The following is a 16,371-nucleotide window of genomic DNA, read 5'->3' as shown; positions in this document are numbered from 1 at the left end:
GTGACGCGTTTTAAAGCCGTGCGGGCCTAGGCCCAAAGCGGACAATATCACTAGTGGGCTGGGCTGTTACAATTAAACTGTTGGTGATGAGTTTTCCCAACATCTTTCTTCAAAATGCCTAAATAAAAAACAACACAAACGCTCAACCCATTAGCATAAATTTAAAAAATACCACATAAAGATTGAATCTTGAACAAACTGTACTCGAAATGGGAGAAACCCAGAAGCTAAAAAAAAAAAAAAACTTGGAAGCTTCAAAATTCCTAAAAATACAACAGAAACACTCAACCCATTAGCAAAAATCCTGAAAAATACCAAATAAAAGTTGAATCTTGAACAAACTTTAAAAAAGAAAACTAACTTGCTGAACCCAAAATGTCTCATACCCATAAGCTAAATTACCAAAATAACTTGTGATCCTCTATGTATGAGAGAAATGATTCATAGGGGTTTCACAATTTGAAGGGATTTGAAGAAGTGCAGTAAAATTTCTGAAACGTGAAAGGAAGAGGAAAGAATTTCAATTTGAATTGCTTTTACTCTGCACAATAAAAGACAGTAACCGCTGGATGTAAGTTTTGGATGTCTTCCATAAATTCAGTAACCGCTGATCGTGGTTCTATTTTATTTTGATTGAAAAATTAGAATTTACACTTTTCAAAAATGGGGAGTAGGGGACGTGCGCACTTGTGGTGAGTGTGTGCAGATGTGAAAATGGGGAACGTGCACAGCAATGTTTATTTGGGGCGTTCATGGGTGGTTTGGGTAGTTTATTTTAGGAAAACTTCTTTTCTTTTCTTTTTATCTTTCCTTTTTTTCTCTTAAAAGTTGATAAGTTTTGTCCAAAAATATAACACTTGCCTTCTATTTGAGATGTCACTTGGATTTTTCAAAATTTGGTTATTAGAGTTGGTTGTGTCTGTCCTAAATTTATGATGTGGCTAAATATGATGATGACACTTGTCACATCCTATAGCAAACTATCCTCTTTTTAATAAGATATAGATATAGATTTATTAAAGTAGTTTGAATTGTGGGAAACATGACAAAAAGGAGTGAACGTCTAGTTGGGTGGAAAGTGTGAACACGCGATCACATTTTGAATGCAAGCCAACTTAGCCATAATTTCAGGCGAGAGATGGTATTCATCAAAAGTTAACTTGATAAATGTGTTGTAGTGTTGTTCTTCTTTGGTCCTTTTTTTTTTTTTTTTATGATAATCATCCATTTTAACGGTTAAACCAAACTTGCTTTGAGAAGTGATGATCAAAGGAAAAAAGTTCATTCTTGTTTGCAATATTTTGGGGTAGAAAGCCAACAAAAATGGATCTGACTATCAAAAATCTGTTTAAATGTATCTATCTATATGCTAAATGGCTGCAATGTCCAATGGACAACTCATCGTGAGCATGGGGAAAATTATTATTTTTTTCACTTGGAACGATAAACATAACATGCTTAATTGATAAAAATATTAATGAGGTGATTAGATAAAGTACTCCCTACTAATGTCATAGCCCACATGCTGCTGCACGACTAAAAAGCTTCATCATCTGTAGTTTTGGAACTTGTTAAAACTTTCAACATTCTTTTGTCTGGGATTATTAATAGAGGTCGTAGATGACTTCAATAAAGCTGCAAAGGTGGATTTAATCGTGGGTAATTCATCAGCATATAATTTTACTATTAATCTCCAATTTCAAATTCAAACAATTTGACAAAAAAGCCCATGAACTTTATTGAAGCGATAGTATTCGCTGGGCCTCCATTGCCATCACTGAACTCCACATTAGAAATTTTAAAATCTTGATATGTCCCAACTGATCAAAATTTGTCTGAACGATGCGAAATGGTTCAAATTCGACCTAAATTATGCTTTGGTGGTGAAGATTAATCTTCATAGTTGATCATTAGTCAAATATAACCTATCGGTTGTAACAAAAAAGATAGATCTATAGTCCCAATTATTAATTGAAGGCAAATTTGGACCATTGTATATTTAGTAGTCCTAAGAACAAATTTTGACCTTTTCCCTTGAGAAATGCTTAAACTTTTAGCGAACTAAAACCAGGAAAATAAGTTTATTTCCATGATTCATTATTTAGGCCACGCATGTAAATTGCAATGTTAGCTAGCTAGTTAGTGACATGTCAGTGTCAGAGATAAAAGTTGTGCTGGCCATATCATATAAATATCTTATGATTAAATAATAGTACTCCAGTAAATTAAGGCAAGACTACATATTAATTTAGTGAAAACATTTGGAGTAGATTAGTTCCTTCCTAGGAAACCGGTAGTATTAATTTTCTCGAATCAGACAAAAGTTAGATCAGACTCTTCTTGTTCCTTCTCGTCGTGCTCATGCACTCAAAACTCGCCAACTGCTAATTCTCTCCCATCTGAAAAAAAAAAAAAATCAAAATTCACAATAATGATCCAAGTGCTATTCAGTGTAATATTCGCCGAAATGGCGTTAATCGTGCTATTCATATTCAAGACACCATTAAGAAAGCTTGTGATAATGAGCCTGGATCGTGTTAAGAGAGGCCGTGGTCCAATTGTCGTGAAAACTACCGGGGGCACCATATTTGTGGTAATGTTGTCGACGTTATACAGTATGGTGTCCATCCGTAAAAGGTGGATCGATGAAGATGGGAATGTTACACCTACTGATCAGATTCTTATGTCTCAGCATCTTCTTGAAGCTTCTCTCATGGGTACCTAATATCATTCAATACTCCATCTTATATAACTTTTCCGTGTAAATTCTGAATTAGTTTTGCAGATTTGAGTGATTGATCAATTCGTAATGTACTCCCTCTGTTTCAATTTTACTTGTTACGTTTCGTTTGTCGAGAGTTAATTTGAGGAGCTAAACTGAAATAGATTAATTCAATGTTTTCTAATTAAAAATTAGATGTTGAAAAATTATACGAAAAATACTATAAGTTGCAATTCTTCTCATATTAATATGATGAAAAAACACATCTTGGTCAATATCGATGTAGTTTGATTCTTGAGAAGCGAAACGTGACAAGCAAAAGTGAACGGAGGGAGGGAGTATATACAATCATAAAACTTTTGTTGCTAAAAGTCAAGAATGTGTACTTCGTGTTCATATAATTGTACCTTATACGTAGAGATGTATGTATATCATATAGTTGAGGTCATGCATTGTAATGTGCTTCGGATCTCAATAACAACCTTAATCTTATGCTTTCTACATGAACAACTTTGTGTTCTTTATTAACTGCAAAGTGATGTTTTTTTGAAATCTCTGTAAGTATTTTTCTGATACAAACAATCATTCAATGAATTGAATTTCTATTAGTTATATCTGATAGGAGTATTAATATTTGGGAAAATTACGCTCATGTTTACTGGGAGAAAATATTTACGCCACACAGCTCATATTTTGAGTTTGTTACCCGATTTAAGCCCATATTTGTGTATAAACACCTTTTATACAAGGTTGATAAATTATGTATAATGTTTTTCCCCAGGTCTAATGTTGTATAATGTAGGATTATTAATTAGTTGTGAAAGTTGAATGAACATCAATGATTGACTTGGAACTAAAGCTTTTTCGGGGTTTCACTTACAAAGAATCATTTGTTGTTGATGACAAAGGGAATAGCTTTTGTTTCATTTGAACGTTGCAGACTGAATTATTGTCAGAAGACTGAACTATTGTCAAAAGACTGAATTATTGTCAAAAGGTTTTGGATTTGTTTGACCTCTTAACTTGCTTAGCATATGGATTGAGATAGAAGTTGGATTTAAAAGAAAATTTGAGAAACAATCTCTATTTATGCTTTTTCTTCCTTCCTTACAAAACATTGTTTTGACAAACAAATCTCCTGGCTTTTCTCAACACTTCAATCAAGAAGCTCTAGATGTACTTGGATGGAACTTATATTATACCAAGTGTACAACAAGGGTTATTTGTTTAGCTTTGTAAAGTTTCTCTTTTTGTAACATTAGGTGATGCATTTTATCTTTATTGTCATCAGGAGGGGCGTATGTAGCATATTAGGTCTGGGTTAAACTGAACCCCAACTTTCGATGCGGAATATAAATTTATATGTAAAAACTTATGAAAATTACAATAAATAGTAGACATGAACCCATAGCTTTTAAAATGCAATGGTTCAACGCTAAGAATCTTAAAAGGTTGAACCCCTAAAGTTTATATCTTGGATCCGCCTCTGATTGTCATAAACAGAAAGGTACTAGTGGAAAATAATGCTTGCAAACCTTGGTGCTCTTTGAGTGGATTGAAACCTCTTTCATTCTGCTAAAATTGGATTATATATTTTTGGGGGGGATTAGTCAAAATTTTCATTATTAAGCACCAGGTCGGTGTAAAAAATATGTACAAGTTGTTTAATGTTTATATGATCAAATTCATCCATAGGTACCTATGAAGTTTCCCAAACTTTCATATAGAACACAATTCTCCAAGGAGGTCCTGAAAAGCAATCTCATTCTCCTTAAATATAAGTAACTTTATGCTCTCATTCCGTCATTCATTAGCATTTAAGAAGCACGCAGCGTGGGAGGGGAATCATTTTTCCAGGTTGAGGAGTACTAATTCAAACTTGTCATGGTCTGTTGTTGCTATCTTTCAGTCGCCGTTTGCTTACGGAGTTGGAGTTCTCCTCCCGTTCAAACTTGATGGGTCTGAAAGATGGTTTGGGAAAACAATGGAATGATTGAAGTTACACTAGTTAAAAGAAAGATGATGCACAGTGAGAGAATTACTTTTTTCTTAGCTTCTAACTTTATCTTCCACTTCTATGATATGGAGAAATACAAACTTTCCTTCTTAGGAGATCATAATGCACATGAATGTGGCGTGATCAGGTCATTTATGTTTTTTGGCATAGTAACTGGTGTCCTCCTAAAACTTACGTCCTCTTTACCTGTTTTTTTTTTAAGCCTTGTGTTGCTCTATTAGTGCTATTCCATTCCTGACTAATGGGATAAAATTAAAGCTGGTTTCTTTTGTGGTGAACTCCACTAGGTTATGCTCAAATTCTCCAACTTGTTGTGTTATCAGTATAGACATCTTCCATTTTCTTAATTTGGATTAAAAAAATTTGAGTCTAGGATGAGAATGCCTAGCGGCAAAGACAGAAAGAAAGAGAAGTGACCAAAATAATATTTTGTTTCTTCTTTGTTTGGATTCAAAACCTGTCCAGTCTAGTATAAGAAAGGGCAACATTCTTTGTTTGACAGAGGGAAGGGATGGAATTTCCTGGTCCTACCACTACAGAAGGGCAAAAAGTTTTTAGGAGAACATTAAGATATCTTTGGGGCTTCAATGAACTTGATAAGTTTTCTGTTTGGCGTATCGATGCATATTAATCTAAAAGCAAACCAGAAAGTTATTATTCGAAGAATTTGTTAACTATTGAGGGGTTAATACTTCCATTGATGAGCATGTGTTTAACGTTAAACTTTGTTTTGGTGTGTGTCCGTAACGATCTGTCTAATGATGTCTCTATTACCAGGTAGTAATAATTTTGTTGCCTTTTTTCTCTTCCTTTGCTTACCTATTAACCGCTTTCTTCCAAGTCTGACTTTCACATGGGACTTCTATGCAGGTTTTTTGCTATTCCTTGCTCTGATGATTGACAGACTGCACCACTATATAAAAGAACTTCGTATGAGGAGGAAAAGCATGGAAGCAGTGAACAAGCAAAACAGAGGTTTTGAGGATGGGAAGAATGGATCTTCTGACGAGATGAAGTCTTGGGAGGAAGAGGCAAGTGCATTGCATTTGAAAATAAAGAAGCTGGAGGCTACTATCGAGGAAAAAGCTAGAGAAGCAAGCGATGCAGAAGCCAATGTAGTTGCTCTTAAAAAGCAATCAGAACATTTTCGTCTTGAAAATGATGACTTACTTGAGGATAACCAGAATCTTCGCGCTCAATTGCAATCACTGAACTCTGATAGCAAAAAGGCTTCATAAGGAATTTCGTCACATGTTATCCTGCTACTCATAATTTGAAAGTTCTGTGATGGTTTTCTTTTAATAGCTTAGTGCCTTTCATGCTCAAAATATCATGTAGAAACTTCTAAGTTCCCGTAATTTTTTGCGATTTTTCTAGGGACAAGGCTCTATTGAAGTGATCGAACTTTAGCCTTACGAGCTGCATTTCCAGATTGTCTTTTCCTCAACTAGTTTACCAAGCCTCTGAAAGTAATTCTTGTCTATAAGCTGTTATTGCCTAGTTCATCTGTCAAGACGGCTTTCGACAAAATTCTTTGTAGGTTTGATTTTGGTATCCTGGTTTTAATGTTTTGAGCTGTAATTAATTTTTAAGGAAAATTTGTGCATTCAAGTAACAATCTCTTTTTGATCTTCTAGCTTTTCATTTTCTCCGGGTAATGATGTTTCCGTTAGTTTCTCTTCTCCTAGAAACAATATCACATGGGCATAAAACTTCAAATTGGCAAAAAACGAATTATGCCTTGGCGACATTGGGAACTTCATCTATCTTATCTCAGAAGCAAAAAGGAGAAGGCCTTACAATGCAAAGGCAGATTCAAAATCTAAGCTCTTAGTCAACCCTTACGATTCTTACTATTTGCATTTTTAAAACCGTAGGGTTATACCTACAATTTTAATACAATTTTCCACAAAGTAATGATTCGCTTCGGAGATACTGATTCAGATGAACACATTGAAACCAAGTGAAAAACAATATATCCTCCTCTCTTAGCATGCCCGGAAGGCAATTGCACCACGATGATGATGAATTGGTAGAAACACTACCAACTAGTATATCAAGGCAAGTAAAAATATGCACGCTAGTCCCTCTCTGGGTAGCCATTCCTTGCTCAATAGTTGATTCATATTTCAGATGCTTCTCCACAAAAATGTCACGAGTCGAAGAGTGGTACACTCAATCCTAATACAGCATAAGGAGATCATCGCTGCTTACCTAAATTTATGACGACTCATAAGATACGGACCTTATGTTCATTTACTCATTTAATGCCCTATAAGGCTCTTTCAAATACACGTCTATTTTATTTATTTTTAATTTTTAAACTGGTAACTATCAAATCACGCTATTTTTATGTGGTCCTCATTAGCTAGGTGCAATTGCTTAAGCTTTCTTGTCAACACTAAGCAGCAACGAATTTTAATGATGCACCACGACACATTCACCTATATTACGCCATGATATATATATATATATATATATAAGTATATATTATAACACACGGAAAAAAGAAAAAGAAAAAGAAAAAAGAGAGAACAAGCATGCCCCTAATAGTACTACATATCCAGTCACGGAGAAGCCAATATTTACAAGGTTTTTCTCTTGCAATACCTTATGATCCACACTTCCACAATTCCATCTGCTAATGACCTACTTAAGGGGCAAGTCACTACACAACAACATCTGGGAGCAAGGGAACAGGGGGTGGGAAGGCTTGCTTTTTTTTATTTCATTAAGCAGCTTCTGCAAATCCCACTCTAAGTTTGCCATAATCAAAGACAGTGTGGTATCGACCCATAAAGACATCCCCCAAGATCCTGCACCAACAACGTTTATCGAATAAGACAGGTTAGCTGGTGAAACTTTACAAAAATAACAGAATTTGCGCATGCGAGTGTTAGCACGAGTGGAAAATATACCAGAGGGGTCCACGGGGTGGAGGAATGTCCAAAGCAGTGAAGCCACTAATACATTGTGCTGCCTGACCCTCGCCCACCTTGAGTATGTACTGTGTGACAAGACAAGCTTGCAAGTTTAGTACGACTGTTAATGTTTTAACTTCACAAGCAAACAAGACAACTCAAAGAAATTGATGTATTAGGAACCTTCCACAAAGCATTAACCATCAAATCAATGCTTTGAGGTCATGTTTAAATATTTCACTAGAACAGATTAATTCCTACTGCTCTTAGCAGCAGCGAGATGCAATGAAAACTCTCGACTGATAGAACTCCCTTGATGCAAGCATGAACAAAAGATTCATCTGTCAGCCACTTAATTCAAATGAAGAAGAGTCCAAAGAGGCATTTCAAATTTTAGAGACACCAGACACTATGTATATCTATAGATATTACTATCGAACATTGTATATCTATACATATTAATATCGAACATACCTCCTCGGGAGAGAGGTCAAACGTTTTGCCACCGATTGTGAAGGAAACACAAGGCATGCCAGAAAGTTTTCCACAGTCAACAGCTGATTGTCCCATTGGGCTTGGAAGTCGCTCACAGAGCTGTTAAAGCCGGTCAGCAGTCTGGACTAAAGTAAAGAAATCAAAAAATACGTGATGGAAGATATTTACCTCATTTACGTAGTTCAAAATGCGTTCTTGAGTCTGGTTCTGTCCAAGCTGGTGCTGCATCCAAACAACCGCCATTTCACAAGCAGAGCACATAGCATCATTCCGTCCAGAAGATTTGCCAGCTTTCTCATCTACAACACTTTCAATGCCCATGCTACACGTGGAGGACAGAAATACACTCAGCACACAAGTCATAATAGGATTTGGCATATCAACTGTATGACCTAGGCGAAGGAAGAAAGGGCCTGAAGCCTAACCTAAGACCTCGAGTTCCATCAAAAGTGCATAATCCAACCTGTGAACAAATCTTCTTTGGGTGTGCCTGTTAAGATGCCAATCCATCAGAATATTGGGAAGGCAGCTAGTAATATTAAAGGGACCAGCTCATGAAAAAACCAATAAAAGGAATACAAAGTATCAACTTAAACATATGGTTGCTCACCTCTGTTAAAAGCATATCCATTATTGTTTGCCCATACTGTTGAACAACAGCTTTGCATTGTTGGCTAACAACTCCGGAGGCCCCAATGGCATGATTAATCATAGTGATTATAGTCTGCAAGATAGAAGAGGAAGGAGACAGAGGGTAGAATGATGAGGACTGGAAATGCAGCAGTAAAGCCTTTCACTACTATAATTGTCTGGGCAAAACGCTGAAGTTTTTTCCTTTTATCATATCGTCAACCACCATAAAGGCCTTAGAGATAACAATATAGAAGCAGTTTTCAAGTTGCACTATTTTTTCCTAGTAAAGAAGATCCGCAAACAAATAAGACACTAACAACAGGGAAAAAGCCAAAGGAAGAATTTGTCATCAAAGGAAATTAATAACGTAGTATATCCCAACACTGTAATGAGAATCAATTTCATCACAATTCTGATCCTCATTTCATGGCTTAAAAAGGGAAAAAATGAGAAGTTCAAATGCCTGACTGATTAATAGTAAACTGATACTCCGAATAAAAATTAAACCTAGTCAATCCTCTCATACCGAGCCAATTTGATGAAGCTACACAAGAACAAGACTGTACAAAACATTCTGAGATAGTTCAATGTCGATACAACAACAACAACAAGCCCAGTATAATCCCACCATGTGGTGTCTGGGGAGGGTAGAGTGTACGCAGACCTAACCCCCACCTTGTTCAATGTCGACAGATAGTTCAATGTCGATGATGGTAACAAATAGCTGAACAATAGGAACAAAAAAGGGAAAATTTGTTTTGGAGAATACCGTTGGACCAGCCAAGAGAGAAGTTCCCGAATCCGCTATTGCAGAACATCCACCCTCACAGTAACCTACATAATTCAGTGTGTCAAAACAGCAAAATAGCAGGGACAACCAGGGCTAAGTGGTCTCATCAATATCCTCAAAATCTCCAAATTAATTTCCTGTTCGAAAAGAGAGAGAAACACAACATACCAGTAGCTTGGCCATCGATCAGAACATCACCCATATCAAACTGCCAATTATATTCTGAGATTAAAAAATCGGTTGCAGAAAGTCGAACAACAATTTTCCAAAGATATAAAGACAGTTACCTGCCAGTAACCTTTCCGTGTGACTGGGACATAAGTGTGTTTTCCCCTATGGTGGTTAGGATCAACCCCACCAAACACAATTTCACCGCCTTTCTCTTCCTCAGTGTTTCGGTTGAGCCAAAATGAGAAGACAGGCTCCTTGACAAGACCCTGTTTGACCATGTTGTACCTATAAAACCCAGAAGAAACTCTCAAGATCAATATCAGGTTATCAACTCAACTTTCTTATATAGGGAGGCATTCAGGAAATCCTGCGATCCAGAGGATGAAAGAACATTTTGATGTGATAATAAAATGTCCAAAGCATGAACTTAGTCAATAGGAAATTGAAAAAATATTTCAAAAGAACACAAAGAAAATAAACCAACGCACCATACTGGAACAGAATTTCCAACAGAAATCTCACGGAATCCAAGACCCAATATACCATCAAACTTGGCTACCAAAAATGTCACACTGGGTTCTCTGGTCGCCTCAATGAACTCCTGTTGGCATTAACAACCTCCATAGATGAGGGACCATATGTCCAAGAAATCTATAAACCAGAAGACAGAAACCACATTTCACCTGATTTTTCACAACAAGGTCACCAACTTTGACATTATCTTGACTGAAGAATCCAGATATTGCTCCAGTGCCATAATGAATTGCAGCAGACTTCCCTGTATGGCATATTAAGCAAAAAAGGTGTGAATTAACAGGTTCTTATTACATCACCAATTCAACATTAGCAAGGGGAGTGGGGATAGGCGGCTGGACAGTAGCAAGGGGACGGGGGCTGGCAGTCGGGCTAGCTGGGGCTTGCAGTCGGTCCAGCTGGGGCTGCCTCACCGTGGGACCAGCAGCGGTGACGGGAGGCAGTGGAGGAGCAGTGGGCTGCTGGGCAGCGGGCGGGGAGGCAGTGGAGGGGGCAGGTCCCGATTTTGGAGGTGATGAAAAATATAAGGGGAGATCCCTTCATCCAAAAAATCGTATGTATGGGGTTGAGGAGTAGGAAAGTTAGCAAAGGGAAACCGAGTCTCATCGAAAACAACATGACGACTAAGGATGATCTTATGTGATGAAAAGTCATAGCATTTGTAGCCTCTATGGTTTGATGGGTACCCCAAAAATACACAAGGTGTAGACCGGGCCTGCAACTTATGAATCGTAGTTGACGGGAAAAGAGGGTAGCACAAACACCCAAAGACCCGAAGGTGCGAGTACATAGGTTTCTTATGATATAGAGCATGGAGGGGAGACTTATGGTTCAATAACTTGCTTGGTAAAATATTGAGTAGGTAAGTTGCCATTTGCAATGCATGATGCCAAAAGGAAGGCGGAAGAGAAGCGTGGGTAAGAAGAGTGCGCACGACGTTATTGATAGACCGAATCTTCCTTTCAGCCTTCCCATTGTGTGAGGACGTATGAGGACAAGAAAGACGAAAAAACATCCCATTCGACTCACAAAGACGCCAAAAATCATTATTTTCATATTCTTTCCCATTATCACATTGGACATTTTTTATTTCTCGTTCAAAATGCGTTCGGACATGGGCCCGAAATTCTAAAAACTTAGCAAAGACATCAGATTTCCTAGCTAAGGGAAAAGTCCACAAATATTTCGAGAAATCATCCAAGAAAAAAACATAATATCGATGACCCATGGAACTTAAGACAGGAGAAGTCCGTAAATCACTATGAATAACATCAAAAGGCATACAAGTGTTAGAATTAGACGGAACAAAAGGCAACTTAATATGTTTTCCAAGCACACAAGAACGACAAATACTAGAGCAACTAGAATTATTACATTCAATGCTTTTATTGATCCTAAGAGAATTCAAAACTGACGCTCCCGGGTGACCCAAACGATCATGCCAAAGAGAAGAAGACAAAGCAGCAAAGGTTGATGGAGAATTGGTTGTGTTTGTGATGGTGGTGGTGATGGGATATAGATCACCCCGGCTCTCACATCTCATTAGTGGCATCCCCGTCTGAAAATCCTTCACAGAAAACCCATATGGATCAAAATTAACAGACACAAAGTTATTAGTAGTGAACTTTCTAACCGAGATTAAGTTTTTAATGAGTTTTGGGGCGTGGAGGACATTTTTCAATGATAAAGGAGGGTTTTGGGGGAGGTAAATGAGTATGACCACAACCGTGAATTGGAATTGAATGACCATTACCAACAACAATACCATGATGATGATTGCTCAAATCAGAATACGACGAGAGATTACCATTTGTGGATGTCATGTGAGATGTGGCACCGGTGTCCATGTACCACTTCTGGTCCGGAGGATTCATAGTCATTGTATGCATTGCCGATTCGATGTCCGTGGGAGCATAAGACGGGGCATACATCTGCTGAAACGGGGCAACAGCATACGCCTGCTGCGGAGGCTGGGGAGCAGGGCCGAGAATGCTCGGCTGTTTGGCTGAGGGCCCTTGCGAAGACGTCGGCCAAGTTGACGGATACGGGCAAGGTGGCACGACCCATTATGGCATCCATCCCCAAGCATAATTTGGAAGCTGCCACGGCTGAGGAGATGGGTGATGCGGCCAGCTGCCTGGCGGTGGCTGGTGATTTCCGCCGTTGGGACCTCGGCTGCCTTTGCCGCCAGCGTTGCCACGGCCAGCGCCGTTCCGACGGCCAGAATTGCGGTCTTTGTTGTTGTTATTTTTGCCCCTGTTATTCACAGCATGACTAGACGAATGAGTATTATCAAAAAAAAAAGTCGAACCCTCACCACCTGTGGCAGCCACCATCGCCGAAGGAGTAGAGTGGGCCGCCTGCATCGCCTGTTCTCATTCCTCCAGAACGAGTGAGGAGCGCGCCTCGGTGAAAGGAGGCAATGGTTTGCTATGACGAATCTGCGTTCCCACACCCTTGAATGCGTCGGTGAGACCCTAAACAAGCTGAAGAACAAGGCGGGAATTAGAAACCGGAGCCTCCACATTTTTTAACTGATCGGAGATGCTCTTGAGCCTTTGACAATACGCAGACGCGTTCGGGAAGTCTTCCATCCTAGTTGTGTAAAACTCTTGTTCGAGCATAACGGCACGGGAGTTTTGATGGTCCTGGAAGATGTCACGCAAGCGATCCCAGGCTTCCATGGCCGTTGCTCCAAGTTCAAGAATAGTAGTAAGGAGGTCATTCGAAATCGTGGAATAAATCCACTGGAGCACAGTCGCATCAAGGGTCGACCAAAGTTCTTTGTCGTCATCGGAGGGAGGGCTGCCTGCTTCCCTTTCTCTGGTGCGATGATATGGTGTATGACCCTATGGGATATGGCGTGGATTCTAAACAATTCTGCCCATGTGTCGTATTGTGCATTCTCCATTTCAAGAACCACAGGAATGTGATTACGGATGTTGAAGACGGCGAAAGCGGGGTGGAAGGATGATTTAGAGGCGAACATGGTGGCGGAAAAAGGTGGCAGCCGACGGAGCTAGGGCAGAGGAGAGGAGAGAGGAGAGGAAAAAAAGAAAACCCTAGACTGCTGATACCATGAAAGAATTATTTTCCGTAATTTCCTTTCAATCCTTGAATTGGTTAATATACAAAAATATCCTACCTAAAATAGGAGAGAATAAAATATTACAAAATATTCTAACCTAAATAAGAGATTACAAAATATTTACATAATCTATCATTAACCAACTTAGAAAGTAGACACTGAAGAATGACCAAAGGTCATGCCCGAACACACAGCAGACATCAAGTTTCCAGGAAATTTTAATAGATATCAAAACTCAAAAAAGGAACTCCACCATAACAGATTCCTTAATAGACAAAACACTCCACCATAACAGGTTCCTTAATAGACAAAACACTTCAAAAGGCACATTTTTTTATTACCTCATATGATAGAATAAAAAATGAAGAGATAACACGAGCAGCATCTTTTGGACGGAAAGCATGTTATCAAATTATATTTCTCAAGAGAATTTATGTACATCACATAATTGTATGACAACCATAAGAATGGTGAACGTCTTCTTTATTTTTATTTTTTTGGTTCGGGACCTATTACAGGTCACGTATACGGCCAATAATGGCTCACTTCCTCTTATAGAGGACGAGTTTCAATTTATGCCACACTATAATATCCTCATTAATTCGTTCCAAAAAGAATGACATGTTTCTATGTTTGAAAATATTTAAATTTAAACTTTCCATTTTATCCTTAATGAGGAGCTTTTATAGCCACACAAATGTTGTGGCATGTATAAGATCACAAGTTTCAAGAGACCTATTATTGTCACACAAATGCTACGACATATTTAAGAGGTTCAATGATAAACTGTTCACATCAAATATAGATAAAGGTCAGACACGAACCATTTTTCTTATAAGTACTTGATTGGCTTGACTTATACTTGGAATGGAAAAAGCAGGGAACCTGCACGAATAGAGTAGCATAAATATTGATGATCATCAATTATGGCCAATGTTAGCTTTCTTTATACTTTCCAACAGTAACGGTAAAAGAAGCTTACTGAGAAGTAGCACTTTGCTGAAGGCACCCACAAATTAGAGCTACCAGTATCAAAGATCACAGTGAACTTCTGAGGAGGAGTGCCTACACCAATCTCCCCAAAGTACTGAGCATCCATATAGTTTTTCAGTGCTACAATGTCTGTATCCTCGGATGACCCAAGATTACCACCGAAATTGTACTTCCTAACAGCGGCCCTCAAAGCTTCCCCCTCCTTGGACTCGATGCGAGCAGCAAGTCGATTGTTTTCATCAAATTTCATCTTTTTTAAACCAATTCTAACCAAGCCATCATTTGATGTGGAGAAGGCCAAAGGAAATAACAACGATGACAGGAAAAAGGCGACAAGAAAGGCTTTTGCTCCCATATTGACCTATGCAAGTTCAAATCACCATTTTGCATTAATAAATTTGAGCCAATCAGTTAGTGAAGACAAATCTAAAACATTATATCAACAAGAGTAAAAGCTCAGCAGATTAGATCTTTCATGTTAAGCCTATCGCGTGTTTTTGCCAGCTATGAAAATTAAGACTGACAACAGCATGCAAGATGGATAAATGACTATCTAATGAAAACTTAAAAACTAAGCAATCAATCAACTAAGCCTCAATCACAAACTTGTTGGGGTTAACCATATGAATCCCCTCATATATTCTGCTCTATTTCGCCACATTTCACTCAGATACTCATAAGTTACTTGTGTTTTAAGGCAAAATATGATTTCACTTATGTTTATCCAAGCAAATATATAAGCTAACTGCTATGTACAATAAAATAGGAAAACCAACTTACCAAAGTGAAAAAAAAAAATGAACGAATTATCAGACATAACTTGCCAACTTGGTACACATTCAAATGGTATGAAGGTAGCTAAAGATTGGAGCTTTGTTTATTTTCTCTTCACTAATCATATAGCTTACTCCCTAACAACAACAAAAATAGGTCTACTTATACACAGTGGCAATTTTTCCCCAAAATTTAGGTTCTATAACAGCACCCCATCAAAGCATATAAACATTGTTAAATGTCATAAAAGAGGAAAATAACATTAATAAAAGAAAAGAAGAAACAGACACCCAAACCCTCAACTTTTCATCAACTTGTAATAGAAACACAATCCTCGATAACAGCAAACTGAGCTTCACAAAAAAACATAAATAAATTTAAAAAAAAAAAAAGTTCTTTCCTTGCTAGAAAAATACCCAACCGACTTAAAAGTTTTAAAATTGCGAGACAAATATTATATGAAATAAAACCCAAAACCTCTGATATCTCACAGAAACAACAAAAAACACAACCAACAATCTATTTTAAAATGATTTAATTTAAACAAAAAAAAAAAAGAATATGTACTCACCAGTTTGATGAAGCAGGAAAAGGAAGAAAAGGTGAATAAGAATAGAAGTTTGGAGATGCTTTGCATGAATAAATAGGAGAAGAAAAAGGAACCAACTTTCAAGCCCCACTATGCTGAGATCAGCTACAGTTCCTCATAAACTCTCAACCGTTAGATAGATTAATCAAATTTGGACCTTTGATTATCAGTTACAAAATCGCTTTCCCAATATTCTTATTTTCAAGAACAATTCTTAGTTAAAAAAGATTTAGCACACGATCGGAGCCGTTGGTTTTGCAATCTACGGTGGAAACAGGGTCATAGGGATAAAGTGGGTCCAAAGGTAGAAGATTAAAGAAAAAGTATTTTTTTAAGTAGTGATAAGGATAGATTAAAGTGAGTGAAAAGGACACGAGAGAGTGGAGAAGAATGAATAACTGAAACCTTACGCGTCAGAAATGTATGAAACTTCTTTTAATTGTTGTCCAGCTTTCTACGCGACACATTGCTTTTTCTTACGTTATTCTTCCCCCTTCAATGGAATACCTTACTCCCTTCGGTTTGAAAAATTGTCCACTTAGAACTATTAAGGTTAATGCTAAATAGGTAAGTTCAGTACCCAGTATTGGACTTTAATCATGTAACACTTATAGGAGTAAATTTAAAAAAAAAAATTATTTTTT

General features: G+C 37.7%; 2 protein-coding genes across 2 annotated transcripts; one reads left to right on the top strand and one right to left on the bottom strand.

Moving 5' to 3' along the window:
- Positions 1-2,110: 2,110 nt before the first annotated feature.
- On the top strand, positions 2,111-6,359 carry LOC132622828 (uncharacterized). The gene is made up of 2 exons (XM_060337498.1): positions 2,111-2,717; positions 5,610-6,359. Exons 1-2 carry the CDS (start codon positions 2,432-2,434, stop codon positions 5,975-5,977), a joined length of 654 nt encoding a protein of 217 aa, XP_060193481.1. The 5' UTR covers positions 2,111-2,431; the 3' UTR covers positions 5,978-6,359.
- An 827-nt stretch (positions 6,360-7,186) lies between these two features.
- LOC132621777 (aspartic proteinase) lies at positions 7,187-15,866 on the bottom strand. Its single transcript, XM_060336169.1, has 14 exons — positions 15,710-15,866; positions 14,354-14,725; positions 14,196-14,256; positions 10,433-10,527; positions 10,238-10,350; positions 9,866-10,034; positions 9,747-9,786; positions 9,558-9,622; positions 8,766-8,879; positions 8,581-8,645; positions 8,324-8,477; positions 8,135-8,254; positions 7,658-7,746; positions 7,187-7,555 (listed from the first exon to the last, which is right to left on the bottom strand). Exons 1-14 carry the CDS (start codon positions 15,773-15,775, stop codon positions 7,471-7,473), a joined length of 1,608 nt encoding a protein of 535 aa, XP_060192152.1. The 5' UTR covers positions 15,776-15,866; the 3' UTR covers positions 7,187-7,470.
- Between the last annotated feature and the right edge of the window lie 505 nt (positions 15,867-16,371).

Source organism: Lycium barbarum, chromosome 12 (assembly GCF_019175385.1).
Source record: "Lycium barbarum isolate Lr01 chromosome 12, ASM1917538v2, whole genome shotgun sequence".
Lineage (NCBI taxonomy): Eukaryota > Viridiplantae > Streptophyta > Magnoliopsida > Solanales > Solanaceae > Lycium > Lycium barbarum.
Note: the sequence above shows the minus strand (reverse complement) of the source record. Positions and strands in the feature narration are given on the sequence as shown.